The sequence below is a fragment of the Penicillium robsamsonii genome, assembly GCF_028829455.1.
Source record: "Penicillium robsamsonii strain IBT 29466 chromosome Unknown utg000001l_segment0_segment0, whole genome shotgun sequence".
Classification (NCBI taxonomy): Eukaryota; Fungi; Ascomycota; class Eurotiomycetes; order Eurotiales; family Aspergillaceae; genus Penicillium; species Penicillium robsamsonii.
Window position 1 is genome coordinate 3224653 of NW_026643219.1, and position 26473 is coordinate 3251125.

A 26473-nucleotide genomic window follows, 5' to 3' on the forward strand; every position below is an offset into this window, starting at 1 on the left:
CTTGACTCAGTGACTATTACATTGCTATCTTGACAGGTAAAAGAAACAAGAGAAGGGAAAAAAAATTAATGAGACCGTCGATTGAGAGAAAGCGGCACGCGGCTCGCTTTCTCTACCGACATCGAGTCAGGTTTGAGTCAAGAAAAATCCCGTGGTGACATGCGGAGGGTAACATGAAGGAAGAAGATCAAATGAAATAAGAGGGGCACCAGGGAAGAACGTGCACGCCGGGGTAATATTTTTTACACAGAAAGACCGCTAACATCGTTGTTGCTCGAGATTTACTCAGGCTTCTTGCCGACCATAAGGTACATGGGAGTGAAAAGGTTCTTCTGAGCACCTTCGACCAGGCAATCACCAGCCAAGGCCAGGCTGTCGGCGGTCTTCTGGGAACCCTTGGGGAACAGACCGATGGACTCGCCGGCACCGACGAAGCGATGGGCAATGCCACGGCCCCACCAGGTCATGCGAGCGATGGTGAAGAAATCCCAGGCCGAACCCATGTGCTTGAAGGAGCCCGCCAGCGGGTAGTACCAGGGAATGGGGTCGGGGCGAGCAGCGAGATCCTCGTGATGCTTCAGATTAAAGCCAGCGTTCTTCATGGCTTCGAGACCTTCGGAGATACGGACCATGTTGGAGATACCATCACCCTGCTCGATACCGAGGCGGATACGACGGTGCTCAGGGTCGTCGTTGTTGTAGTCGTCAGTCATGAGCCACTCGTACACAGCGAAGGTACCACCGGGCTTCAGGACACGGAAGATCTCGCTGTAAACACCGACAAGCTCGGGGGCATGAACGGTGGCTTCAATGGCGTACACGGCATCGAAGCTGTTATCGGGGAAGTTCATCTGCATGAAATCGCCCTTAACGAAGGCCATCTTATCCGAGAGACCCTGCTTGTGCGCGTAGTGGGTGGCGCGGTCGATCTGGTAGTCGTTGTTGTTCAGACCGGTGACGTGAGCACCGGTGAACTTGACCATCTCGCGGGCAGGACCACCGACACCACAGCCAACATCCAGAACCTTCATATCTTCAGTGATACCAGCCTGGAGCGCAAGGTAGTGCTCGTGGCGGGCAATGGCCTGGTGGAAAGGCTCACCGTACGCGAAACGGCAGAAGTGGAAGGAAGAGCCCCATCCGTACTCGTAGAAGTCGGTGGCCAAGTTGTAGTAGCTGTAAAAGAATCATCAGTATGAGGAGCGTCGATCAATGGGATTTATTTCCGAACGTACTGTCGGGTCAAGGTGGCATATTCAGCCTTGCGGGCCTATCACGCACAAACTGTTAGCAATAAGAACCAATTGTCTTGGATATACACTGCCATACCTCACGGATCTCGGGTGTCTCATCAGCGGCATTTTGGTTGTCCCAGTGCTTGAAGTACTCGTCGACGGCGGCCTTCTGGGCAGCAGCGTCCTTTCCGCGCATGGCAGAGAGACCACCCTGGGCCTTGGCAGACTTGCCGTGCAGAACCTTGTTGAAGGCAGCATCACGCGCCTTGTCCTCACGTTCCAATGTAGAGGGATCCATGGTGAAGAAAGTCGCAAAGATTAAAAGGGGTAGATGTTAAAAGGAGGTAAAAAAGCGTCAATTTCCAAGATTTTCCAAGAGAAAACGACAAGGTAAACCAAGACTGTAGATACCAGAGAAGCGAAGCAAGAGCAAAGTGAATGGATTACTGAAGGAATAGGAGAAAGGGGAAATAAATAAGAGTCGAATCCCAAGCAACTTTTTGACAATCTGAAGTGGAGAGCCAATCAGGGGGTTCTTCCGAACAACTAGACCGGCCTTAGTGTGCCTGGGGCGCTATATTATTATTTGGGGAGTGAGTGGCCACACTCTTTGCCCTCACGGGACTTCAAAGTTCCGAGCTGTGGCTGAGTCGGACGCTCGGCCCGGTAGGGAAAAAGGTGACCTGAGGCATTGAGTCACGTGCTGCAACAGCCACACGCCACTTCTGTCTTGATAATCCGTCTCTGGAAGCTCTCTCACCTCTCGGATTAACCCCATACTGTCCGACATGCCTCCCCAAATTAAGCATGATTTGAACCGATCTGGCTGGGAGTCGACAGACTTTCCCTCCGTCTGTGAGAATTGTCTTCCCGAAAATCCTTACGTTCAAATGATTAAGGAAGATCATGGCGCAGAATGCAAGATTGTAAGTCTTTTTTTGCTCTCTCCAAGCTTCTTCGTACCCACATACTAACTACTTAGTGCACGCGCCCTTTTACTATCTTCCGTTGGAAGGCCGATCGGACCTCCCGCCAAAAGCGATCCATCATTTGCCTCACATGCGCGCGTCTAAAGAACTGCTGTCAATGCTGCATGCTAGATTTGTCGTTCGGTCTTCCCCTTGCCGTCCGTGATGCCGCTCTCAAAATGGTCGCACCAGGACCTGAAAGCTCCATCAATCGCGAGTATTACGCGCAGAACAACGAGAAGGAAATCGAAGAGGGACGTGGTGCTATTGAAGAATACGAAAAGACAGATGACAAGGCTCGCGAGCTTTTGCGCCGCCTTGCAAACAGCGAACCATATTACCGCAAGCCCCGACGAATCGAAACAGCTGCCGAGGATGATAAAGTAGAGGAAGGTACAGCGACGGATCAACCACGAACAAACAGCCGCTATGGAAATGGGCCCGGTCCAGTTCGCACCAGTGAAAGCCGCATCGGAAACCGCCTTCCAGGCCGTGGTGGACGAGGTGGTGGCCGTGGTGGTCGTCCGTTCCCCAGTACCACCCAGTTGCCGCCCTCGGCTGCAGATATCCTTCCCCCTGCGGATCCCAATATCACCTCCTTGTTTATTACAGGCGTGGAAGACGATCTCCCTGAACATGCGCTCCGGACATTCTTCAGCGAATTCGGTCAGCTCCGGTCGCTTATTTGCTCCCACCGCTCCCACTGTGCTTTCATCAACTACGTCAACCGCGCAGACGCCGAAACCGCCGCAAACCACTGCCAGGGCAAGGCCATCATTAAGGGCTGCCCTCTGCGTGTTCGCTGGGGAAAGCCGAAGCCACTGGATAACCTGGACCGTGAAGAGAGAATGCAAAATGCCCGTGAGGGTCGCCAGACTGTGGGGTCGGTTGGCAAAGGAAAGCAAGCCGACCGACAAGCCATTACCTCTGCAGGCGAGGGTGCTGGCCAGGAGAAAGCTCAGCCTCATGTTGTCGCACCGCCGCCCGGATCGGGCGAGGTCCAGTACGCCAGTATGAATGGCGATTGAATAAAACTTGCGCAGAGATACCATTAAATCAAATCAAGGTTGCATGTAATTTAGGATTCGGAACGGGCGTTATCAAGGATTGGGTTATTCTATGCAGATCTATGTACTTCAATCGAAAATACCCCTAAGACGCCAATGAATAAAAGAGTCGGGTATCTTATAATACATGTCCGGTCACTATCGTAGCTTATTTTAATGCGCCATATGCCGTTGGTTTGACATAGGCCCGCAGGCTGGCTTCGACTTTTCAGCGTCGTTTTTGGACCTTGAATGGACCCGGAGAGTGCGCTCAGATTCAACTGAGCATAGGGGAGGGAAAAACCATCATGACGAGCAAGCCTTGTGAATCTTCACATCCCGTTCGCCGACTTTAATGGAGTCATTATCGCCGCGTTCGATCTGATCGTGGATATTGAGTTCTGTAGAAACAATCGCTCGTTAGTACACATTTTGTATGAGCACTATAAGTACCAAGCCATGGAATCGCAAGATTAACAAAGCACATACCCCACTTGGCAGTTTCATCTCCCTGCTCCCTCGAGCCTTGGACGATGTTATGGCGCAGGATATTCGCAACCTCAATCGCATGGTTGATTTGCATTCCAGTGTCGACAGCTGGGCGACGGTTCTTCTCGAAGCTCTGGCGCGCTTCCTGGCGCGCGGCGATGAGGACTGGGAGATCGTCTATAGCGAACGTCAGTATTAGGAAAACAGAGGCCTCGGTGGCGGTTGTGTTTGTCAAACGAACTGTGAAAGACAACCCGGGTTGACCGGAGAAGTTGGCGATAGGCGCTTTTAGCGGCAGCGGCAGTGGAAGTGGCCATAATGAAAAGCAGAATGTCACAGAGAAGTATAGACGTGAGTGAATTTAGGAACAAGCCGAGAAGCACAGGTTGCAAATTGTCGCTGCGGATGATCGGCACGGATAAGGAGATGGGATGGAGTTATGGATGGTACTGTAGATGTGAAGTAGGAGTTACAATTGTCTGAACAAGAATGCAGATCGATCAAACCAGAAAATTTGAATGTACAAGTCAACAGAAGGACGAAGGCCTGGTGCCATCCCAATCTCGAACCCCCAAAACATATGACCCGTGATTGGCTGGAGGGGCGGATATTTGGGGCAGAAAAAAATGTATGCAAAAAATTCCATCGCGGGACCCGACGCTCTTCACACACAACTTGGTACCATCACCAATACCATTATACAATGGCTGCTGCTCAAGTTGTTAACATTTCCCTCCCTGCCTTGCCTCAGGGCTGGGCTGGTGAGAAGGATTTCAAGATTGTCGGCGCTCTGTCTGGTGCCACCAAGCGCAACGTGGAGCCTGTTGGCCCGCACTTCCTGGCTCACGCTCGCCGAGTAAGTTCTACAAATGGACTCATTTTTTTATTGCGATCTCCAAAGTTAACCACCTTTTAGTCTCGCCACAACCGTACTTTCTCCGAGGATGAGCGCCTCCAGGCCCAGAACAACGTCAAGAAGATTGAGACTGAGGAGGATGATGATATCTCTGAGGATGAGGACCCTATGATGCTTGCCCGTGAGGCCAAGGACTGGAAGGTCAGCAATGCGACATTTATTTTAGTTGATATGTTTCTAACTCCTAGCAGGGTCAGGATCACTACGCCGTTTTGGGCTTGAAGAAGTACCGCTGGCGCGCAACCCCCGAGCAGATCAAGCGGGCTCACCGCAAGAAGGTTCTGCGTCACCACCCTGACAAGAAGGCCGCCCAGGGCAACAGCGACGAGAATGACAGCTTCTTCAAGTGTATCCAGAAGGCCACCGATCTGCTTCTGGACCCCACTCGCCGTCGCCAGTTCGATTCCGTCGATGAGAACGCCGATGTTGAGCCTCCCACTAAGAAGCTCACTGGTAGCAAGTTCTACAAGGCTTGGGGCCCCGTCTTTGTTGCCGAGGGTCGCTTCTCCAACAAGCAGCCTGTGCCCACACTCGGAGACGAGAACAGCACCCAGGAGCACGTCGAGACTTTCTACAACTTCTGGTACAACGTTGACAGCTGGAGGACTTTCGAGTACCTCGATGAGGATGTGCCTGATGATGGAGAGAGCCGTGACCAGAAGCGTCATGTCGAGAAGAAGAACGCCAACGCCCGCCGCAAGCGCAAGACTGAGGACACCGTCCGTCTGCGTGAGCTCGTTGACGAGTGTCTCGCTTCCGATGAGCGTATTAAGAAGTTCCGCCAGCAGGCTCGTGCCGGCAAGGACGCCAAGCGCCTCGCCAAGGAGGAGGAGATGCGCCGTCTCAAGGAGGAGAAGGAGAACGCCAAGGCTGCCGAGGAGCAGCGCAAGAAAGCCGCCGAGGAGGCCGCCAAGGCTGATCGTGAGAAGACCAAGAAGGCCAAGGAGGCCGCTAAGAACGCTTCGAAGAAGAACAAGCGTATCCTCAAGGGCTCCGTCAAGGATGTCAACTACTTCTCTGCCGGTGAGCCCACTGCTGCCGAGGTCGATGGTGTCCTCAGCGATGTCGATCTCATCATGGCCAACATCGATGTTGATGAGCTCGCTGCTCTGGCTGAGAAGCTCACCCTCGCCGGTACCGATGGCGCTGCCGTCAAGACTGCTTGGTCTGGCGAGGCTAAGCGCCTTGTCGACGCTGGCAAGCTGAAGGCCGGCCAGGCCAAGGTCTTCGTTTAAATATACTTGTCTACTAGGTAGATGAGGGGTAGCCTATGTACCTAGGCTTTCCTGATCATGACTATTCACGCCACATAGAGTAGAAAAATATATGGTGCTCTTATCCAAACACATTATATTGTGAATCATTCGTAATCCTTGTCTTGCTCTATATAATTCCTCAATTATGCACTCCCCACCGGAACCGTTGGCTTTGAGATTCCAGACTATGTCCAACTTCCAAGGTCACTACTATATTCAGCCAACTGCATATCTGCCCACTCCCAGCCACGTGATTGGTCACGGATTAAATACCGGGTGCCTCGCTTTCTGATAATCTGTTTCTAGGCTCATGTTCCCATCGAGGGAAAACAGGCGGTCTTCGTGGACGTGATGGATCTCTCTGGCCAGGGTCAGTATGTGTAATAGTGATACCAGATGATTCCATCATGTTAATCAGTGGAGGCATTTAGAGCTACATGAACCCAGTCTCCGGAAGATAATTCGAGTCCCCAAAGACAGATTGCTTAAATATGGATCCTCCCAAGATATAGAGCTTGAAGCCGAGAATATGCGCTACGTCGCCAAAAACACGACCATCCCGATTCCGCACGTTCACGAGACCCAAATCCATGATGGTGGTGTTAAGTCTATCTTAATGGACTATATCGAAGGTCGGACGCTGCAAGATGCCTGGTCCAGCATGATCCCTCGACAAAAGATGTCCGTTGCACAGGACCTGCATGGATTCATACAGCAACTACGAGGACTAAAGCACGAACATCTGGGGCCTTTCAGTCATAAACATATATATACACGGCGCCCAATCTACCAGGATGAGTACCTATTTTCGAGATTGACGACCTCAGTCCCGGATCTTGTGTGGAATTATACGCCCAATAAACGACCGGGGGGTAATATGGTCTTCTCGCATGGTGATCTGGCACCAAGAAACATCCTGGTAGATAACCATGGTCATGTCACTGCAGTATTGGATTGGGAGCTTGCAGGGTGGCACCCTGAATGGTACGAAACTGTTAGAGCGTATACATTTTGCAACGATATTCCTGGCTGGAGTGCTTATCTATCAGCTATTTTCCCACCGGATCATGCAACGGAATATATGGCTGTGGCGTTTGCTAGACATATGAGGCGATGAATTGGATGAGATATATGGAATTAGCCAGAGTCCATTCCGATAGGAAACGTATCATTTTCTCCCCTCATGAATCCACGTCCGGAACTCCACACCCGCGGGTTGAAAACAGGTATATTCTGGAAAAAGGCGCGAGTGCGAAGATCGATGGGAGATCTAATCCACCCTTAGATGGTTGGAATATTCTTTAGTGGTGAACAAAGAACCACAAACATATGTTGGAGTTCAAAAAATCCCCGATTGTGGTGATATTATTTCGGTCTGTATGTACATTGAGAATGAGTCAAGTGATCAAAGATTTAACCCTCGAGGACACATGTAACTCCTAGCTTTCGATATGTTCCGAGATAATGTAATCTTAACCCAACGCAACGAATATGTCAACCGCGGCCTGATTTCTCTGAACTTTATGATGAGTGATCACGTCTGCTTGAAAACCGAGGCGTGAAATGATATATAAGTTACCAACATATCTCATCAAATGGCGAGGTAAACAACAGTCTAGTTCATCTCTAGTTACCACCATGATTTTCAACTCAGACACTATCGATATTCCCAAGTCTTATGAGGCTCTTCTATTGACCGATGTCAAAGTCTCTCACCACCCGGCCGGGGCTCCTGAAGCTACCCCCATTATTGTGGTGACGCTGAACCGACCGGAAAAGCACAATTCATTCACTCTAGAGATGATGCATGTGTTTGAGAAGATATACCCTATGTTTGACGTTGACGAACGAGTCAAAGTTGTGGTGCTTACCGGTGCTGGCAAGATGTTCTGTGCTGGTGCCGATCTTGAGCGAGGATTTAGTGGAATGGAGAAGGAGAGAAACAAGGATCACCGTGATAGGTAAGATGACGAAGCCCCGGCATGTAGCTCACGTATCCCGTCCGCTAATATGAATATCAATAGCGGCGGCCGTCTCGCCCTAGCCATCCACCGCTGCCGCAAGCCTACTATAGCGGCTATGCAGGGCTCCGCTGTCGGTTTGGGTATGACAATGTGTCTGCCGGCCGCCATACGCATTGGCTGCCAGAAATCCAAGTACGGATTTGTCTTCCCACGACGGGGTCTGACGATGGAATCCAGTTCTTCATTCTTTCTCCCTCGCTTGATTGGGTACTCAAACGCTCTTTATTTGATCACAACTGGCAGCATATTCTCGCCTACGTCCCCACACTTTGGGACATTGTTCCAGGAGACATATCCTGATTCAAACCAGGTAGTTGCGCGTGCGTTAGAGCTTGCGTCGGAGGTTGCGGAGAATGTTAGCCCTATGGCATCATATCTTTCACGAGAACTCATGTGGCGGAATCCAGGGAGTGCTGAGGAGACTCACTTGGTTGATTCGGCGGTGTTGTACCATATGTTTAGTGGGAGGTAAGCTGTATCCGCCTTGTTTCATCATGTCTACTTGTAAAATTTCATATGCCGAGAAGCTATGCTGACTATAGTATAGGGACTCAAAGGAAGGGATCAAAGCATTCTTCGAGAAACGCAAGCCGAATTTCAATGCAACTCTTGAGAGCGATGCACCACCCGACTTTCCTTGGTGGTCTGATGTTGATACTGGGAAACGTCCGAAGGCAAGCAAGGCAAAATTGTAGGCAATGCCCACTACCGTCTATCCTTCTAGAATGTGCACACAGATATAGGGGACAGCAAGAAATAAGATACTGTGACAGGTCTGAATTGTGATCCTGAGCATTCTTGGCACAGCTACACAAGACATGAAGAGATCTCGATATAACAATCAACCCAAGTAGGTATTTGCTCAGATTTATCAAAGATGGAACATTCATGGATATATCTCGAGAATGTAAGCGGGCCCGGGATGCGGCGGAGCTTTCTGAGATAAAGTTAAATCTGAATCTGACAGCCGCTCCAGGCAGTCTCCATAATTTTCAGTTCCATTCACCTCTATCCAGCCCACCATGTGTAATTCCACCTCATCTAATTCTTACTACGCCAGTTTGTAGACGTTAAAACTTCTCGGGACCACATCAGACGAAGGTGGCTATCACGACAGCAACTATAAGAGAAACGACTGTTTGGTGTCTAATTATTTAGATGATGAATCATTAATCTCTATGAACCCTGCCATGGCCTCCTTTCCACCACTTGAGATCCGGACGCGGTCCTGAACACAGAAGTCGACGATGGCATTGGATGTAGAGACACCGGATCCTGGAGATTGCCATCTCGCTGCTCGGAGCGCTTTTTGATCCAGGGCCAGAGGTTAAACACACCGCCGCAGATGAATATGCCCACCCAAAGTGTCAATTCAGTTCCATAGATAATTATCCCAAGGACATTAATAGTCGATCCAAAAACTGCTTGCATATTAGCCATTGACCAGCTCTATTTGACGATAGAGTTGACTTACGAACAGAGACGAGCGAAAACAAGTCCCCAGCAGCGTCAATTCCGACAAAAATGAAGCTGATTCCTCGAACAGTCCGGTGTACATAAATATCCCAGTAATGTCTTAGTACGCCTGCTGCAAGTAAACATGCACTTAAAACTGCCATCAAGATAAGAGGCCATTCCAGTCCACGCCTTTTTGCAGCCTGCAGGGCAAATATGAGTCCAGCTTCAATGCCACCCAACAGCAGCAGAAGTGAAGTGATTGCGACACAGCATTTCATGATTTGGTATTTCTGGGTCCGAGTGAGTATTACGAAGATCACGTTGGATGAAAAGAAGAATATTTACCTTTCCATAGTAGAGACACTGTGCCCAGGTAAGGAGGCTGAGTATTGTCAGGATTTGGGGCTGAATCCTTAGGGCGATATTAAATTCTTCTACAATATTGTACACCCCTAGGGGAACCCCCGCGACGGCCCATAAGAGCATCATTGACCCTTGTAGCCCCTCAGTGTCATGTCTCCTGTAATTGATAATTATTTGAGGAAGCAGCTGTACAAATGTATTAGCGTGGGCTCAAAGCTATTTGGCACACATCAACCACATACTTGGATAGACCAGCAAACCTGGAAAGCACAATTAGTTCGGTCTATCGGGAGACTATCGGAAGAATGGAACTCACTGCACCCAGAGTACCGAGAACATTCTCTGCCACTCGATTGTCCATTTCTAATGGGAGTTTTCCTTGGAGGACCATACTGACTGAAAATGAACATTGATAAGGATATATCTACACGTGAAAGTGGATCCGATCCCTCACTTCCCATTGGGTCAACATGAACTGCGCTACAATCAATGTCAAATAACTTCCAAATACCCGATCGGATATGTAGTTTACCCATCGACATCGGGTCCAGATAACCCACCAAAGCAGTACTAGTGATTTTGTCTATATTCGCGCGTTTATCCTGTTTTATCATACCGAATTCGTCCGTTTTAGATACTATCGGATTTCTGTCATTGTTCAATGTTGTAGAACATTGTAATGACATATTGACCGTCTTGCTTTCTCTATTGTCGACGTCTAAGGTTATGGATATGAGGATTGAAATAGCAAATATGGGCAAAGCTCCACACTTGATAGCAGTTACTGCTGGCTGGGTGTGATGAACGCGCATGGTTGGTGAAGAATGTGGAGGTGACGACTAGAGGTAGTATGTAGATTGTTGTATATAATTCATGAATGATTCTGTTTAGTGTCTCTTTTATGTGATTTCAGTAAAGGTACAGATACAATATAACTATAGTTCAAGGCTAGATGCAACTGCCGTGTGCGAGTACCGGGGAATCCTACATACGGACTTTTTCGGCGCAAATATACTTGATTGGCCTACCCCTTTGCCCTCCCTACTGGAATACGATGGACGTCCATTCTCTCGAATTGGGTATTCGATTCCCGACTTACCAGCTTGTATGTTTGTGTGTTTGCCCCACCAATCTCGCACTTCATTCCCTCACATCCATTTCATCTCTCTCCGCATCTGATCTCTCCCCGCATTTCATCTTTCCCGAGGTCTTCCATCTCCCATTTCTCTTCCAATTCTCAAATCTCTTCTACATCCCGTCTCTCTCCATATCTTATCTTTATCTACTTGTGTACCCTAAACAAGTCATCTTTGAAATCCAGCAAGATGACTAATCTAAGCTGGGAAGACAAGTGTGCCGCCAAACGGGCAGAGGTAGACGCCAAAATCCCCACTGGATGGCGTCTGCCAGCAGAAATTCTCCAGCAAGTCGCTAACAATGAGCTGGAAATCATCGACGTTCCCTCGAAGTGCGGCCTCCTTAGTAAGGAAGAGCTTGCAATTACTGGGATTTCTGACGCAACATCGTTACGAGACAAGCTCGCTGCGCAAGAGCTCAGTGCCATCGAGGTGACCACTGCCTTCTGCAAGCGTGCCGCCATTGCGCAGCAGTTGACTTGCTGCTTGACGGAGACTATGTTCACAGAAGCTCTTATCAGAGCTGAAGAGCTGGATGCGCATATCAAGACTACTGGAAAGCTCGTTGGACCCCTTCATGGCATTCCTATTAGTCTGAAGGAGACATTCAGCATCCAGGGTGTACCGACTTCGCTCGGGTTCGTTTCTTTCTTGGATCGCGAGCCGGTAACCCAGAACTCTGTCCTGGTAGACATTCTTCTGGAAGCAGGGGCGGTGCTGTACGTGAAGACCAACGTGCCCCAGACAATGATGACAGCGGACTCGCACAATAATGTCTTTGGTCGGGTGCTGAACCCATACCGAGATACACTCACAGCCGGTGGCAGCAGCGGAGGCGAGGGAGCTTTGTTGGCTATGCGTGGATCTATCCTAGGAGTTGGCACTGATATTGCTGGATCGATTCGCATCCCAGCACTGTGTTGTGGTACCGTCGGCTTCAAGCCTAGCGTCGGCCGTGTTCCGTATGCCGGGCAAACGAGTCCTGGAAGACCCGGGATGACTGGGATTGCTGCAAGCGCAGGACCACTGTGCCACTCAGTCCGCGACGCAGAGATGCTCCTTCGAGTGGTTTTCGATGCATCATCCGATGATATGGACGACACGGCTCTAGCATTTCCCTGGATCCAGCCTGTGAGACCACCCACCCAGCTCACAATCGGCGTCTTGCCAGAAGATCCTCAATCACCATTGCACCCCAACATGCAGCGCACTCTCAGAAGTGCAATCAAGAAGCTAGGAAATGCGGGCCATCGTATCGTGGATCTATCTAGTCAGATTGACTTCTTGGGAGCTGCGTCAGATTTGGCATTCCACTTCTTTCGTATCGACCCGGACCAGACAGCGTTGCAGCATATTCGTAAGTCTGGCGAGCCGGCGATCCCGTCTCTTCGATTTACATACGACCTCGATGGAAAGGGAGAGGAGCCGACATTGCGGGGGTTGTTTGCATTGAACACCTCCCGAGCAGAAATCATGGCTAAAATGCGCCGCGTGTTCCTCGATAATCGTCTAGACGTGATCATCGGACCGGGGTACCAGAGCACGGCAGTGCCTCATGACACCTACGGGGTTCCAGTGTACACAGTCATTGCTAACCTGGTCGATGTATGTTTCCTTTGTGTCATTTGTCGACATTTATATTAACTCCAAGACTAGTATCCCGCATGCGTCATTCCTTATGGCTCGTCTCAAATGGCCGCCGACGCTGAGTTCGTGCGCACCGTGGAATATAATCCGCCTTGTAAGAAATCTCGAATATATCGCAATAATATATGCTGACCGAACTCAGACCTCCCGAAAGAAGTCGAGAACGCGCCCTGCCACGTGCAGCTTATCGGCCGTAGACAAAAGGATGAGGTGTTGATACAGCACGCGTTGATTGTGGAAGAAATCCTGGCCAAGTGATCCATCAATTCCGTGAGAATCGGCAATTTTGAACCCTTTCAACAAGTCTAGCAGTATTCCTTTCGGTAAAGAATTAGAGCAAGTTCAATCCCTACATAGAAAATATTCAGTATCATAGGCAACACAAAAACTTGGAAACCAACTGGATTATTAGGTAAGTCCGACCTAACCAATGTTAGAAGAAAATCTCTGAGATTTCCATGGTTGAATTTAAGATTAAAGCGCAAAACCATGGATATGTCTGCCGATCGGAGAAAAAATATTGTTTAGCCTTCAGGGCTAGACGTCCTCATTGCCACATTTGCCGCCTGTGCCACTTAATTTTTAGAAATTCAGCCACCAGGTTTATATCAAGTTGGAGTTCGACAAAAATGGAAGAGATATCACGAACAGAGGAACTACGATTTGTACATATCCTTCAGGGAGGGTACGTATGCATCTGCGTAAGACGGATATCCCAGCCCCCACTTACCCAAAATGGACTAAATGATCATCTACCCGGGATGATATCATCAGGAATGAAACCCCGTTGTTAGGGGCTTCCACATTGTCATTGTACGGAGACGGATGGATTCTTGATAGATCTTAGTCCGAGTCCGTACTCCGTATGCATGCATGCTTGAACCCGAAGTGTGTGAACGTGGACGGAACGCGTAATGCTTGGCATACAATATATTCTTTAGGAACTTCTAATCTTGGAGGCGGGTCCCATATCCATAATAAATTGTGGACTCTCCCCCTGTCAGTTCTACTTTCTAGACCCTTAAGAACCAGCCCTCTCTCCTATTTGCGCTTTCGCAATCCTCCAACCTTCTCAACATACACCCTCTCCATTCTCAAGGCACTATGGTCTCTACTCTTCGCCTCTGCCTCCTGGCCGTGACTGCATTCTTCAACTTCTCCTCCGCAGTCCCCCTCGTCGGTCGCGACATTCAATGGTCCTTCACACTTTTCCCGTCACCCTCATGCAACGGCACTATCGGTGACCCTCACGTCGGATCTGGCAGCACAGGTTGTCGCGCCAATCTCCCCAGCGTTGCCTCTGCCTACACCCTGAACACTGTCGCTGAAGGCTGCCGCATCGAGTTGTTCGATAACACCATGTGCGACCAGAACGAATTCTCCGACGTCACCAGCCAAGCCAATGCCACTCAAACTTGCCGCATGGCTGGAACACGACGCCGCTACGGCTCATACCAGGTCACCTGTGCCTGAACATCTCCGAACCTCTTTTCGAATGTGACTGTTTGATACAGTCAAGGGTCTCGGGGCGGGCCCCTAGATCCTATGCGCAACTTGTTTTCAAGTCCGCTGGGAGATTGATTAGGATTCCTTGGTGGATAAGAATGTATATAGAAATTTTAATGATACCCTTAGATTCAATGAAATGAGATTACGATCGTCAATTTTTCGCAACCCAGCACTCATTTTTTTTTTCTACTTAAAACTCGTCTACAGGGGTTCAATCCACGGTAATCGCTGTTTTATGTGTTCTGGTATCGGTCGGGTTTTGTTGATGACCTATGCGACATGGATATTCTGAAGATAGAGGAATATGAGCTGTCACAAAATCTACTCAGTATCTCGCTCCCTTCACAGCGGCGAACATTCATGCGTGGCCCTGCGAGCTGACTGGGATCAGCTGGATGAAACGGGGACGCGCAATGGCGGGTGACCTGATACACCAGGGATTATTTTCCGCGCGATGCGCAGGGGCAATACAATAGTTAAACCATGGAGGAGCTACCCAATGGGGCAAAATTCTCATATAGTACAATGCACAACAGTCTTCACTGTTCCAACTCAATGATTAACGCCCAGGATAATATACCGCGTTTACGGATGTACATATTCCTGCACCACTCTTCTCGTACTTAGAGCGCGGTTATAAGTTTATCCTCTTGGTAGACAAAACCCTGCAGACTTCTATTACTCATTCGCTAGAAGTTATCAGATCTTGTTGTCTTGTTCGGAGTTAAGGTAGAGAATTTCCCAAAATGGATAAACCCCGAGGAAATCTATGACGACGGAAGCGGGTGTACATTCTTGTCGCATCTGGTTGTTAAACTACTTATGTGGCCTAATCGCAGTTTTCCGTGGTCGGATATTACCTGCCAACTGTTCAGTTATGACAGTAAAGACCGAGTCACTGAACGGTGACACCAGCCCGCCGGCTGCTGTATCATTTTTTGATCCAGCTCTCAAGGAGGTTCGACAGCGGGTATTCTGCCAATGGGGTCGCACTTGTAGGAAAACGTCCAATGGGAACTAGGACAATGCAAGGGAAACTAACAGAGATCGTTAGTGTTAATCTTGTGCGCCTTCATATTCGGTGTACTATCTCTCTTCTGGGGATCCCAATACCGCACTGAGGCTAACTTTCCAACGTTGAATGTGTGGATTGTCGATTTTGACGGCCAAGTTGATCCATACCGCTCCAACCAAACCATTGTCGGTCCAGTGGTTACCGATGTCACCAACAGAATCTTGGATTCTGACGGCCTTCACCTCGGCTACACTATCAAATCCCCCGCCGACTTCAACTATGACCCTTGGGCCGTGCGCCAGGGCGTCTACGACCAGCATGCTTATGCCGCTGTGATAATCAACCCAAATGCAACAATGCTGCTCCGGGATGCAGTCTCCAATGACAATACAACCTACGACCCGACCGGTGCCATCGAGACCGTCATCATCTCCGCGCGCGATCAAGCAACCTACTACAACTATATCCTACCCAACCTGGCCATCCTACAACAGATGGTGCTAGCAGAGTTTGGCTCACGATGGGTCCGGTCTCTGGCTTCATCCGTCAGTAACCTATCATCCGTGCCCCCGCAGTCAATCAACCCGGCAATTGGGTTCACGACCGTTGATCTACGTCCTTTTGCCCCGGCTGTTGCTGCACCTGCCGTGACAATCGGTCTGATCTATCTGATCATCATTGCGTTTTTCAACTTCCCATTCCTTATGCCTGTTCATACCCTGTTCATGAAGCCAGATGGCCATCCGCCGCTGAAGCTGGCACATTGGCTTGTTTGGCGAGTTCTCTCAAGCATCGTGGCTTACTTCTTTCTCTCGCTGTCCTACTCACTCGTATCTCTGGCCTTCCAGATTACATTCGACAATGGCTCTGCGTCGGATGTCTTGTCCTCAACTGACCCCAATGCCTATGGTCGTGGCTCATTTGTCGTCTTTTGGATGCTGAACTGGGTTGGCATGGCTGCTTTGGGATTCCCCTGTGAGAACATGGCTATGATCCTCGGGTTCCCATGGAGTTCTTTCTTCCTGATCTTTTGGGTTATCACGAATGTTGCAACAGGGTTCTACGCCATTGATCTGGCCCCGGGGTTCTATAAATGGGGATATGCATGGCCGTTGCATCGAAGTAAGTTTTACCCTCATTGTGGCCGTGGTGCTCTGTTTCTGTTGGTCTAACTCTCTTTTACAGTTGTCGAAGCTATGCGAACCATCCTTTTCGATACCCATTCGCGCATTGGATTGGACTTTGCAGTTCTGTTCATTTGGATTGCAGTATCCCTGGCCGTTTATCCTTTTGCCGCCTTTATCATGCGGTGGAAGATGAAGCGCGGGATGTAAAGCAGTGATTAAATAGACAGTTAATAGGCAGGGGCAGTAGTTTGGCTATCAGGTATTTGCTGCCTTGGTCGCTGCCGAGGTAATATAGAAGATTGACCAATTATGTACATAAATGGAATGTGTAAATAATTTTATCAAATGTGCCCAGGTGAAAAGGCCCTAGTTTGATAACTACCTACATGTATTGTTGTCAACGCCTCCATGGATGAGGAATGTTGTGACCCTCGTGGTTCGTATTGAGAAAAACATCTAATCACTCTCTTGCGTGATTCATTAACAAGTCCAGACAGTTCAAGCCAAGTCATAGGGCGCCATCTCCGGTGCTAGCCCATAAGTAAGCCCGGATCCCTAGAGCCAATGACATTTGCTGGCACCAAGCCATATATATATATATATATATATATATCGTCAGGGAGACAATATTTTCGTTGATCTAAAATTGCCAGTATTGTTTTGTCCTTGGCACGCGGTTGGCCTGTCTCTTGTATCACTTCATAGTGAGATAGTAGTGATATCACCTTGTTCACCAACTGGATGCCTGGTATGTCAATTCCAAGGAGAGATTTTGATTAGTTATAGCTTGGGTCGTGCTGTATATTGACCTAGAGGAACGAAACAAGATTGAAAAATGAAATTTAAATCAAAATCATACTAGACAGAACGCGAAAAGAGGATGTGACCGACAATATATCTTCTATTGCTGTTAAATTTAGGGTTTGTCCCGAGGAATAGTCATCTGACCATTTCTTTCCTCGCCGTTGATATATCGTCTTTTTCCTAAAGACAACTAGAGGTTTACTGTTCCGGTCTGCCTTCCATTCATCGTACACTTTATCAATAACCTGAATCCAAAACAACCATATCAATTAGGAGCCTCGGAGCAACAGCCCGCCTCACCCTCGATTTCTCTCTATTTCTTCAAGCTATCTATGGCCATGACTTCCCTCCTCAAGCGGGCCAGGACAGCTCTACAAAGAGGTCCCTTACCCATGCTTCGGTTTCCACAAAGCGGGTTCGAAGTAATCAAGCCGTCACAAATTCTCGAAGAAGAGCGCTTTGAAGAGTTCAAGAAAGGGTGCTACTATCCTGTCAATATTGGTGACGTCTTAGTATCTAAATATCAGGTGGTTGGCAAGCTAGGCTTCGGAACCACTTCCACAGTATGGCTCGCTCGTGATCTCGAGTAGGCTGAGTATCATTGAGTCTTCTTGAAGCAGAAATATGCTGATTCAACCAGGGGCCATCGATACGTCACATTGAAGATTTATACATCGGATGGAACTGACCAAGGGGAAGTTCAGACTTATAAAGCCCTGAGTCAAGGGGATGGATCACACCCAGGCTATGCCCATGTGAGGACTGCATTAGATGCATTCACGATCCCCCATAAACGGGGCGGGTATCAAGGGAGCGAAAATCACTGTGTTGTCCAAAAACCTATGTGGGGGAGCTTTCGACATTTAATGTATCGCTCCCCGGAACAGCGACTCAGTGAGGATTTTCTTAAGAGCAGACTCAAACAGATATTCCTTGCGCTTGATTATCTCCACAGCGAGTGCCATCTCGTTCACACCGGTGAGCATATATTCTTTATTATTGCCAGATAGCTTTCTTTATTTTGATTAAGCGGACCAGGCTACTAATGACGATTCTTTTAGACATCAAAGGCGATAATATCCTCCAGGAACTTGAAGAGATGTCAATACTTGACAGGTTTACCGACAGCGAGATAGAGCAGCCTTCGGCACGGAAAGCAGTTGGTAATATGCCAGTCTATGCCTCTCGACGATTTGAGTTCCCTCAAAATTTTGGTAGAGCAGTTCTTAGCGACTTCGGCTCAGCTGTACGGGGTAATGAAAAGAGGAACCATGACGCTCAGCCCACCATCTATAGGTCGCCAGAAGTCATGTTAAAAATTGAGTGGAGCTACCCCATTGATATTTGGAATGTTGGCACTATGGTCTGTTCCCCCTTGTGATACCATGTCTATTATCACGTCACTAAACCTATGAGAATCCTAGATATGGGATTTGTTTGAAGGTAAACACATGTTCATTGGAATGGACCCAGATGAAAAGGGTTATTCCACCCGTGCGCACCTTGCTGAGGTGATTGGTATACTGGGCCCTCCTCCATTAGATATTCTCAAGCGTGGAGAGCGAAGCCACGAATTTTTTACTAAAGATGGTATGCCGTGCTTGATGGGTAAAACCAACTCCAAACCGTGTTGTTCTGACGCGAAGGCATATTTGATAGGACACTGGAACAACCAAGTCGATGTTCCCGAGGGATTGGCGTTGGAAATATTCGAGGAGCGTTTGAGTGGAAGAAACAAAGAGTTGTTCTTAAAGTTCATGAGGGGGATGCTTCAATGGAAGCCAGAAGACAGAAAGACGGCCAAGCAACTTCTTAAGGATCCGTGGCTAGAAAACAGAACATAGAAATTCTTATGTACTTGTGAGAGTATCTACGCGAATATCCGATACAAAAGATATATATGCAGATAGATAACAATAGCAAAAGACCAATCCGAACATCGATATGTCTGAACTCCACCCACACCATATCCAGAAAAAGCAAGACAATCTCGAATCCTGACCGATTACGAGATTTCCTTCCACCGAGCCTGGGCTTCACGTGCCTTTTCAAGGCGCACATTGAAGCTCCTCCGGGTCAACTCCTCTAGCTTCACCTGGGTACAAACCAACCGCATCTGTGCATCGGTCATCGAGATCTGGCTATCACTGGCATTCGGGGATACATGGAGGACTCGAGCCTCGAAAACAGCACGGGATTGACGATAAGCCTCGGTCCTTTTGCGCAGGTATGAGCTCCACATAGCGGATTCCTGGTCCATGTCACTATGAAAGATGGAGGAAAACACGCGAAGCGAGTTGGCGTGGGAATTCGCGAACCGGAGTCCTTTCCACTTATGATCATAGCAGATCATGACGGCCTTGTTGAGGAGCACAGCACCAACACCGTAGCCACGGAAGCCTTTTTGAACTGTCCAGGCACGTATCAAGGCATCGTAGTTCTCACCCGTTGGTAGAGTCGTCGCGTTTAGTTTCGGACGGGGTTGGATGCCGCTGTATGCGATGCTTATAACAAGCGTCCCAACAATGCAACCCCCGAATCGATGAATAAGTACAAACGTAACTCCATCATCTGAGTTGAAGGTGGCACCTTCCTGGATCGTGGTAGCGTCGAAATCCGTGCTAGGATGGTGCCCGTACAACCAGTTCAGTGTTCCAACTTTCTCAGCCTCATCGTTATATCTCCTGACCAAGCGTGTGATGATGCCAAGAGTGGCCGATAATGCAGTGGCACAGATAACAGCAATGTAGGGCCAGCCTGATGGGTCATGGTAAACAGCACCGACGCTGTAAGCGTAACTCACAGCTGCCAGGGTCAAGGTGGCCGGGTGGAGAAGGAGGGATTTGGCGGCAAGGTGGCGCTGCTCAGCCACTGAGACGGCGATGAGCTTCAGTGCTGAGACGACTTCGACGTCTTCGGTTGCTACATCGGTCGATTGTCCTGGAGACGCGAGGTGCTTGTGTGCGCCCCAGTTGGTATTTGAGTTCGTATGACGAGCCGATTTCTGATTAACGGCGTCCTCTGGCTTTGTGGTGGTAACATGGTCTCCTTGACACGGGGATGTGACCATACGCGCCATGGTAAATTGTCTCTGATCGATAGGAGTAATCAATGAGTAGAGTTTGAAAGGGTACAAGGACTGTCGAGGTGGGATGGACGTGTTTGTAGTAACATAGTAACAGCAAACGGTTTCACGTGGAAGCAAACAACATTGAGATGGGTTGTGAGCAAGGCGATAAACTACGAGCTTCACAGTAAGTACTAGAAGGCTCAATTGCTTTATATATAGTATGCTTTACTCGGTTACTATCCTCTCACATCTTAAGAACAATACGAAGACTATTTGGTTCGAGGATGTAACTGCATAGACTAATCCGAGGGGCAAATGAACAACGGGATTCCACTCAAGGACTGTATCACAATGTTCCAATCGTATATTACCCTAGCCAACGCAACCACAGGAAGAGTACCTGCAAGGACCCGTTTAGATGTGCTACCGTGCAACAACATGCCTGACACGTGGAAAGAGAATGAGCAATATAATTTGTAGATAGAACACCGTGTAGCAAACGGAGTTATAAAGGGGGCTATATCAAGCCTGGGAGGTCTAGATGAGACCGAACATAAAGATCTGGTCGAGTAGAGACGAGTTTAATGTGACAGGGAGTTACGTTGGAGATGAGATGGAAGGTGTAGTTTAATGAAAAGTAAGTGAAAACGGGGCCGAAGTTGAAGCAAAACTGGGTCAAAACGTAAAGAGAGAATGGGCCGCTGTCATTATTGTTCAAGTCAGCAAGGCCAATAATAGCAAAAAGGGCAAATAGAATGAGGAATCCCAAGAGTTGAATACGCTTCCGTCCGATTTTGTCAATGATGGCAATGGTGACCAAGTATCCAGGAATAGCACCAGCACAGATCAAGATAAGATTTCCGACAGCATTGCGGTACAGCATGTCGTAAACATTCTTGCCCACAGTCCAGTTAGTAGCCGCGAGGATAATCGAATTCAGATCTAGACCATGATAAAATGCTAATGCAATGTTAGCTTCTGTACTTGCAGGATTGAGGGCTTCTGTGGACTTACCAATATCAAGGGAAAACCAAGATAATGTGATAGCAAGGAGAACCTTCCCATGCTTCCACTGGGAGTAGTAACTGTAGAAATCTGAAAATATACTATTGGTTACATAGTGGAGGTATGAAACACGTCAAAGGGGGACTGTAAGAATCTATCCGGGTACCTATATATGGCCATGTGACTGAGATTCAAACAATAGGCTAATTTGCATTAACATTTCCGGTCTAAAAAAAAGAAGACGGACAAACCATCGAGTCTAGAGATATTGAGTCAAAGCTGAAGTCGGAGGAAACCGGAGACCGAAACGTAAAATATCCCCACTTGCAACGCCCAACATCATTTGATTTCAGAAAATTCACTTGCAACCAAAATATATCGAGCATAATGGAAAACATCGGTCTCCGCACACCTGGCGTATTGGGCGTCGTCTTCGGCGCTCAAGGCGCCTTTCTACTGGCTAATGCCATCTACACCTTGGCATATCCTTCCGCCGCATCGAACCTCCCGGACTCGCCTCTGGCTGGGGTTCCCACCCATACAGTCCGATGTATAGGGTAAGTTTCAAATCGTTTAGGTGCTGGTCTCAATTTTTCAAGTGCTCATTGCAAATATCGCAGTGTGACTTCTCTTTCTACGGGGACAATTTACGCTATTGCGAGCTACCAGCGCAATATTCCGATAATGCTTGCTTCGCTTCCTGGTCGCCTTTTCGCCGGGTATGTTTTCTATCGGAACGGTGGCGCTTGGACTCGGGTTGCGATCTTTGAAGTCTGTATGGGGCTAGTGAATGCCACAGCACTTGTTTGGGACCTATACATCTAAGACCGAGGTGTACCAGTAGTTTGTTTGTGGAGTCTCCCACTGAGAAGGAAAAGCGTGATGATTTTGTACGGAGTACTCCATACGACACTACTATTCCGTTGTAATGGCCTACACAAACCTACATCGGGGAACCAAAGGGAATCGGGAGTTCTGGACTGGACGGGCCGAGGACAAGCGCATGTCAGCCACGAGACCGAAGTGGAGTCTGTGGAAAAGCCATCAGTCCAAGCATCTAGACAACGTTTAATATACAGCCTTCGGGTGTTCATTGCGCCAAGGACCGGGCTTCACAGTTCACAACCGATCAATGTCCGGCAAGATGCCGAGAAATTTCCTATGGGGTTTCAGATCAATTCTGGGGCACTGGAGAAAAGGATAACACAACATAAACATCCTCTTTATCCACGTGCCAACGATATATACCATTTCCGGCTAATCCTGAGGTTCGACCACCAAAGTAGTGAATGTCCGGCAGCACGACCACCCGCCCGAAGCCGATTCGTACTCCTGTAGGAATCAGTGACGGGCGATCAGTTATGAAGATGGGGCTAAATCGGCTAAATCAAAGCCATTCAACCGGTTCAGGAGTTCGGATGTGGGGAATACCGTTGACTTCACCTCAAATTATACAGTCTTTACCTCGGGATTTTTTGCGGAGATTTTACTTGAGAGCATTATAATCTGAAATAGTTCATTCTATACGACTTTTGAGCCAAATAAGAGTTGGATATTGAGGTTGATGTGAATCTCCAGATTTTGAAATGCGCGGGGTCCCCGGAATGTCTCCATTCGGTGGAGCTCCGAGTCATTTGACCCGATGCCGACTCAGAAACTGCCCAGAAACTGTCTGAAAACAAGATCTGGCCTACGGTATTCCATTTTATCCAGCCGTTTCATGGTCTTTGGCTGATAGCACCGGTTAAATCCCACGAATATCACGCACGGAGGTTACTGCTACTGAGGGTCTTGCAAGCCAATACCACGCTAGTCGAGCCTTTCCCGTCTCCTGGCCCATCCGGCCTGCCCACACGGCTTAAGGAGAAGAGGAGACCATCCGCCACGAAGCTTGGTCCGACATGGGCTGATTGGACCGATTACCTCATGTTTTCAGGTTCCAAACCTGATCCTATACCCCCATGGGGCTAAGTTCCCGGGGAAATCCCAAGTGTGAGCTCATTATCCGTAGCCGGGCAAATAAATACTCGCAGATCCCCGGTCGAGACGTAAAAGGACGCGCCGGCATTTCTCCCAATATTTGCCATATTCTTTTCATTTTTGTTCCCATCTAAATTTGGGTTCCTTTGTCATATATCCTTGTCGTTCCTTGTGATACACAATGGTGGCCGCTCTTGCGGGAGAATCGGCCGTCTCGGCCAAACGTGCTGAGCTGTCAGGCAAGAATGGGTTCAAGGGCCTGCTCAGTAACAAGAAGACAACATGTATCGGACTGTTCGCATCACTCGGAGGGCTGGTGTATGGATGTAAGTTGACAAAACCATTTCAATGTACTCGTGAATAGAATTTGATATCATTCAGACAATCAGGGAATGTTCGCTCAAGTTCTAACAATGCCGGCGTTCCAGGCAGCGGTATGTCTATCGCTCGTTGCACACCCCCCCCCCCCCCCCCCCATATTGCACTGCTAATGGTTTCCTTCACATAGACTCAAGATTATGCCAAGGAAACGGGAATTAAGCAGGGAATGCTCACATCTATCCTCGAACTTGGTGCTTGGGTGGGAACATTGGCAAACGGATATCTCGCCGATGCACTCGGTCGTCGTCTAACTGTTTTGGTTGCCGTGGTGGTCTTCTGCGTGGGTGTCATTGTTCAAGCTTGTACGGAGAGCCCAGACTATGTTTTCGGTGGTCGATTCGTGACTGGTCTGGGTGTTGGTAGTCTAAGTATGGTTGTGCCTCTGTACAATGCAGAATTGGTGAGTAAATGCAATGACCTCAGGAGTTCGCAAAGGGAAAAAGACTAACAAAGACGGAAGGCACCACCGGAGATTCGTGGCTCACTCGTCGCTGTGCAGCAACTCGCCATCACCTTTGGAATCATGGTCAGCTTCTGGGTATGTCTTGTCCGTTCTCGTGAAATCCCTCAGCCCTGACGTTTGCAGATTGGCTACGGAACAAATTATATTGGTGGAACGGGGGCAACACAGTCGGATGCTGCATGGCTGGTCCCAGTCTGTATTCAAATCCTGCCTGCTATCATCTTGGCTGTGGGCATGATGATGTTCATGCCGCAGTCCCCCCGTCATCTTATGAACACCGGTCGCGAGGAAGAATGCCTGCAAACACTGGCCCGTTTGCGTAACGCACCTCCGGATGATATGCTTGTTCGCATTGAGTTCCTTGAAATCAAGAGTCTGTACCTCTTCGAACGAGAGACCGCTGCCGAGAAGTATCCCGACTGGCAGGATGACTCGCTTTCCAGTCGTTTCAAGATCGGCCTACATGATTACATGTCATTGATCACCGACAAGTCTCTGTTTAAACGCACGGCAACAGCGGTATGTTTTATGTCCAGATGTGGTACTCTCATGAATATTGCTGATGATATTATAGTGCATGGTTATGGTGTTCCAACAATGGAATGGTAGGATATGCGAAACCCCGAGTATTGAATGCACTACTCATATTATTCCTTAGGTATCAACGCAATTAACTACTATGCGTAAGTTCCCACAATGGAGTCTCACAGCGAAAGATATCTGCTGACGCTTCCACAGACCATTCATCTTCAAGGAGATGCATCTAGGCGGCAACACAATCTCATTACTCGCCACCGGTGTTGTTGGAATTTTCGAATTTGTTTTCACCATCCCTGCCGTCCTGTGGGTTGACAAGGTTGGACGAAAGAAGATCCTGATCGCTGGCGCAATTGGAATGGCATCATGTCACTTCATTGTCGCGGGTATCATTGGCGCGTACCAGGGTAGCTTCGAAGAGCACCCAGCCGCCGGCTGGGTTGCCATTGTCTTTGTTTGGATTTTCATCATCAACTTTGCCTACTCATGGGGTATGTATGATTTCCTAACGGCAGCTAGACTCTGCTAACCATCATTCTACTACAGGACCTGTTGCATGGATCGTTACCTCTGAAGTATTCCCACTCAGCATGCGTGCCAAGGGTGTCAGTATTGGTGGTAGCAGTAACTGGGTAAGTCGTGAAATAGACCAAGTTGGTTGAAAATCTCTAACTGGGTATTCTGCAGTTGAACAACTTCGCAGTCGGTACTGCTACATCTCCCTTCCTCCAAAAAAGCAACTTTGGTGCATTCATCTTCTTCGGATGTATCACGACCATCGCTGTGGTCTATGTTATCTTCCTTGTACCCGAAACCAAAGGTCGCACTCTAGAAGAGATGGACGAATTGTTCGGATCGGTCGGGTTGGCAGCTGCCGATACTGGACGCAAGGAACGAATCGAACGTGAAATCGGTCTGCTTGCCCTTGTCGGCGCGGAGCCTGCTGATGAGAAGCACTCTGAGGCTGTGGTCGATGAAAATAAGGTCGCGGTGTCGAGACACGTGGATGTCGTGCCTAACCCGAAGAATTAATTGGAGGCAAATCACCTTGAATACAGAGGACCCATTGATCAAGAGACCGACCAGTTCTGTCAGGATGTATCGCCAAGAGGTCGGCATAATTTCATACATATTAGCTCCTATACGAAGTACTATGCTTGCAACTTGACATTTTCCCCTCCTTACTCCGTGACTGTATGCAATTTGGAGATGCATAACACATATCACATGCACCTGTTAAAAAGGAATACTTCCGTAAGACAAGTAAAAAAAAAGGTCAAGTCAAAAGCACCAAAATCAAAGTTTTCAGCTCAGTGTGTTGTGCTATGTATAGAAAATCGAGGGGCCAAAGGACAAACACCAGTCACATTCAAGGCTAGGCACTCTCTGTCTTGGATAGCTCCCTTCTGACCTCTTTATTTATCATTTTCGTTTCTTTCTCTTCAAATTATTTCAAATTATCTCAACCCATCTCTCTACTCCACATAATCCCCACAATCCAAAATGTCTTCTACCTCCACCACCTCGTCCGCGAGCGCATCCGGTACTGCCTGCGGCGCCAGAGTCTGGGAAATCCCCACGACAGATGCAGCCTGTGCAGCCATTCTTGGTGGGAACATGACCGATGTGATGGATGACTGCTGCAAGAATGCGAAGGTCTCCAAGTATGAGAACGACTGTGGCATCTACTGTCTCGCCCAGGGCCAGGATGTCAACGAGCTCCAGTCCTGCCTCACCAGCAAGAGCAACAACTACCACAACGTCTTCTGTAACGCCGCTCTCAATGCGACCGCCACTGCCACTGCCAAGGACTCCAAGTCCACTGCCTCGGGCACCAGCACCCACTCGTCTACTACCTCGTCTTCTACAAATGCCGCCATTGCGCACCAGCCAATCTCCAAGTCTGGTCTTGGACTTGTTGGGCTCCTTTTCGGCTCTGCTTTGATGGCTGTAATTTCTTAAATCCTGGAGATCCACGGATGGTTTAATGATTGATTCGGGGGGAGGATTCAACGATTGTTTTGACCATTTTTTTCTTCAGCGG

The 26473-nt window shown here is 48.6% G+C and overlaps 15 protein-coding genes across 15 annotated transcripts; 10 read left to right on the plus strand and 5 right to left on the minus strand.

Annotated features, from left to right (window-relative positions):
- Nucleotides 1-281: 281 nt before the first annotated feature.
- Nucleotides 282-1533, minus strand: erg6 (sterol 24-C-methyltransferase; the record flags this gene model as incomplete). Its single annotated transcript, XM_057225543.1, has 3 exons — nucleotides 282-1176; nucleotides 1236-1270; nucleotides 1330-1533. 3 exons carry the CDS (start codon nucleotides 1531-1533, stop codon nucleotides 282-284), a joined length of 1134 nt encoding a protein of 377 aa, XP_057089559.1.
- A 490-nt stretch (nucleotides 1534-2023) lies between these two features.
- Nucleotides 2024-3231, plus strand: slt11 (Pre-mRNA-splicing factor ECM2; the record flags this gene model as incomplete). The annotated part of the gene is made up of 2 exons (XM_057225544.1): nucleotides 2024-2161; nucleotides 2218-3231. 2 exons carry the CDS (start codon nucleotides 2024-2026, stop codon nucleotides 3229-3231), a joined length of 1152 nt encoding a protein of 383 aa, XP_057089560.1.
- A 324-nt stretch (nucleotides 3232-3555) lies between these two features.
- Nucleotides 3556-4055, minus strand: N7447_001269 (LYR motif-containing protein; the record flags this gene model as incomplete). The annotated part of the gene is made up of 3 exons (XM_057225545.1): nucleotides 3556-3650; nucleotides 3739-3915; nucleotides 3980-4055. The coding sequence occupies 3 exons, from the start codon at nucleotides 4053-4055 to the stop codon at nucleotides 3556-3558; spliced, it is 348 nt and encodes a 115-aa protein (XP_057089561.1).
- A 386-nt stretch (nucleotides 4056-4441) lies between these two features.
- Nucleotides 4442-5889, plus strand: N7447_001270 (putative ribosome associated DnaJ chaperone Zuotin; the record flags this gene model as incomplete). The annotated part of the gene is made up of 3 exons (XM_057225546.1): nucleotides 4442-4594; nucleotides 4655-4795; nucleotides 4846-5889. The coding sequence occupies 3 exons, from the start codon at nucleotides 4442-4444 to the stop codon at nucleotides 5887-5889; spliced, it is 1338 nt and encodes a 445-aa protein (XP_057089562.1).
- A 1659-nt stretch (nucleotides 5890-7548) lies between these two features.
- N7447_001271 (uncharacterized protein) lies at nucleotides 7549-8629 on the plus strand (the record flags this gene model as incomplete). Its single annotated transcript, XM_057225547.1, has 3 exons — nucleotides 7549-7871; nucleotides 7935-8402; nucleotides 8482-8629. The coding sequence occupies 3 exons, from the start codon at nucleotides 7549-7551 to the stop codon at nucleotides 8627-8629; spliced, it is 939 nt and encodes a 312-aa protein (XP_057089563.1).
- A 481-nt stretch (nucleotides 8630-9110) lies between these two features.
- N7447_001272 (PQ-loop repeat-containing protein) lies at nucleotides 9111-10146 on the minus strand (the record flags this gene model as incomplete). The annotated part of the gene is made up of 5 exons (XM_057225548.1): nucleotides 9111-9355; nucleotides 9409-9682; nucleotides 9738-9941; nucleotides 9998-10015; nucleotides 10072-10146. 5 exons carry the CDS (start codon nucleotides 10144-10146, stop codon nucleotides 9111-9113), a joined length of 816 nt encoding a protein of 271 aa, XP_057089564.1.
- Nucleotides 10147-11080: 934 nt separating this feature from the next.
- Nucleotides 11081-12796, plus strand: N7447_001273 (putative general amidase; the record flags this gene model as incomplete). Its single annotated transcript, XM_057225549.1, has 3 exons — nucleotides 11081-12496; nucleotides 12548-12632; nucleotides 12681-12796. The coding sequence occupies 3 exons, from the start codon at nucleotides 11081-11083 to the stop codon at nucleotides 12794-12796; spliced, it is 1617 nt and encodes a 538-aa protein (XP_057089565.1).
- An 846-nt stretch (nucleotides 12797-13642) lies between these two features.
- On the plus strand, nucleotides 13643-14011 carry N7447_001274 (uncharacterized protein; the record flags this gene model as incomplete). Its single annotated transcript, XM_057225550.1, has 1 exon — nucleotides 13643-14011. One exon carries the CDS (start codon nucleotides 13643-13645, stop codon nucleotides 14009-14011), a length of 369 nt encoding a protein of 122 aa, XP_057089566.1.
- Nucleotides 14012-14924: 913 nt separating this feature from the next.
- On the plus strand, nucleotides 14925-16396 carry N7447_001275 (SNG1 family protein; the record flags this gene model as incomplete). The annotated part of the gene is made up of 3 exons (XM_057225551.1): nucleotides 14925-15042; nucleotides 15102-16184; nucleotides 16248-16396. 3 exons carry the CDS (start codon nucleotides 14925-14927, stop codon nucleotides 16394-16396), a joined length of 1350 nt encoding a protein of 449 aa, XP_057089567.1.
- Nucleotides 16397-17331: 935 nt separating this feature from the next.
- On the plus strand, nucleotides 17332-18837 carry N7447_001276 (uncharacterized protein; the record flags this gene model as incomplete). The annotated part of the gene is made up of 5 exons (XM_057225552.1): nucleotides 17332-17579; nucleotides 17634-17971; nucleotides 18055-18356; nucleotides 18418-18583; nucleotides 18653-18837. 5 exons carry the CDS (start codon nucleotides 17332-17334, stop codon nucleotides 18835-18837), a joined length of 1239 nt encoding a protein of 412 aa, XP_057089568.1.
- A 161-nt stretch (nucleotides 18838-18998) lies between these two features.
- N7447_001277 (Acyl-CoA N-acyltransferase) lies at nucleotides 18999-20072 on the minus strand (the record flags this gene model as incomplete). The annotated part of the gene is made up of 1 exon (XM_057225553.1): nucleotides 18999-20072. The coding sequence occupies one exon, from the start codon at nucleotides 20070-20072 to the stop codon at nucleotides 18999-19001; it is 1074 nt and encodes a 357-aa protein (XP_057089569.1).
- A 508-nt stretch (nucleotides 20073-20580) lies between these two features.
- On the minus strand, nucleotides 20581-21248 carry phoD (phosphate:H+ symporter; the record flags this gene model as incomplete). The annotated part of the gene is made up of 3 exons (XM_057225554.1): nucleotides 20581-21023; nucleotides 21078-21169; nucleotides 21235-21248. 3 exons carry the CDS (start codon nucleotides 21246-21248, stop codon nucleotides 20581-20583), a joined length of 549 nt encoding a protein of 182 aa, XP_057089570.1.
- Nucleotides 21249-21455: 207 nt separating this feature from the next.
- N7447_001279 (uncharacterized protein) lies at nucleotides 21456-21997 on the plus strand (the record flags this gene model as incomplete). Its single annotated transcript, XM_057225555.1, has 3 exons — nucleotides 21456-21625; nucleotides 21689-21787; nucleotides 21910-21997. The coding sequence occupies 3 exons, from the start codon at nucleotides 21456-21458 to the stop codon at nucleotides 21995-21997; spliced, it is 357 nt and encodes a 118-aa protein (XP_057089571.1).
- Nucleotides 21998-23229: 1232 nt separating this feature from the next.
- N7447_001280 (uncharacterized protein) lies at nucleotides 23230-25461 on the plus strand (the record flags this gene model as incomplete). Its single annotated transcript, XM_057225556.1, has 10 exons — nucleotides 23230-23374; nucleotides 23430-23482; nucleotides 23557-23829; nucleotides 23890-23967; nucleotides 24016-24411; nucleotides 24467-24497; nucleotides 24551-24575; nucleotides 24631-24920; nucleotides 24976-25061; nucleotides 25117-25461. 10 exons carry the CDS (start codon nucleotides 23230-23232, stop codon nucleotides 25459-25461), a joined length of 1722 nt encoding a protein of 573 aa, XP_057089572.1.
- Nucleotides 25462-25932: 471 nt separating this feature from the next.
- Nucleotides 25933-26391, plus strand: N7447_001281 (uncharacterized protein; the record flags this gene model as incomplete). The annotated part of the gene is made up of 1 exon (XM_057225557.1): nucleotides 25933-26391. The coding sequence occupies one exon, from the start codon at nucleotides 25933-25935 to the stop codon at nucleotides 26389-26391; it is 459 nt and encodes a 152-aa protein (XP_057089573.1).
- Nucleotides 26392-26473: the final 82 nt, after the last annotated feature.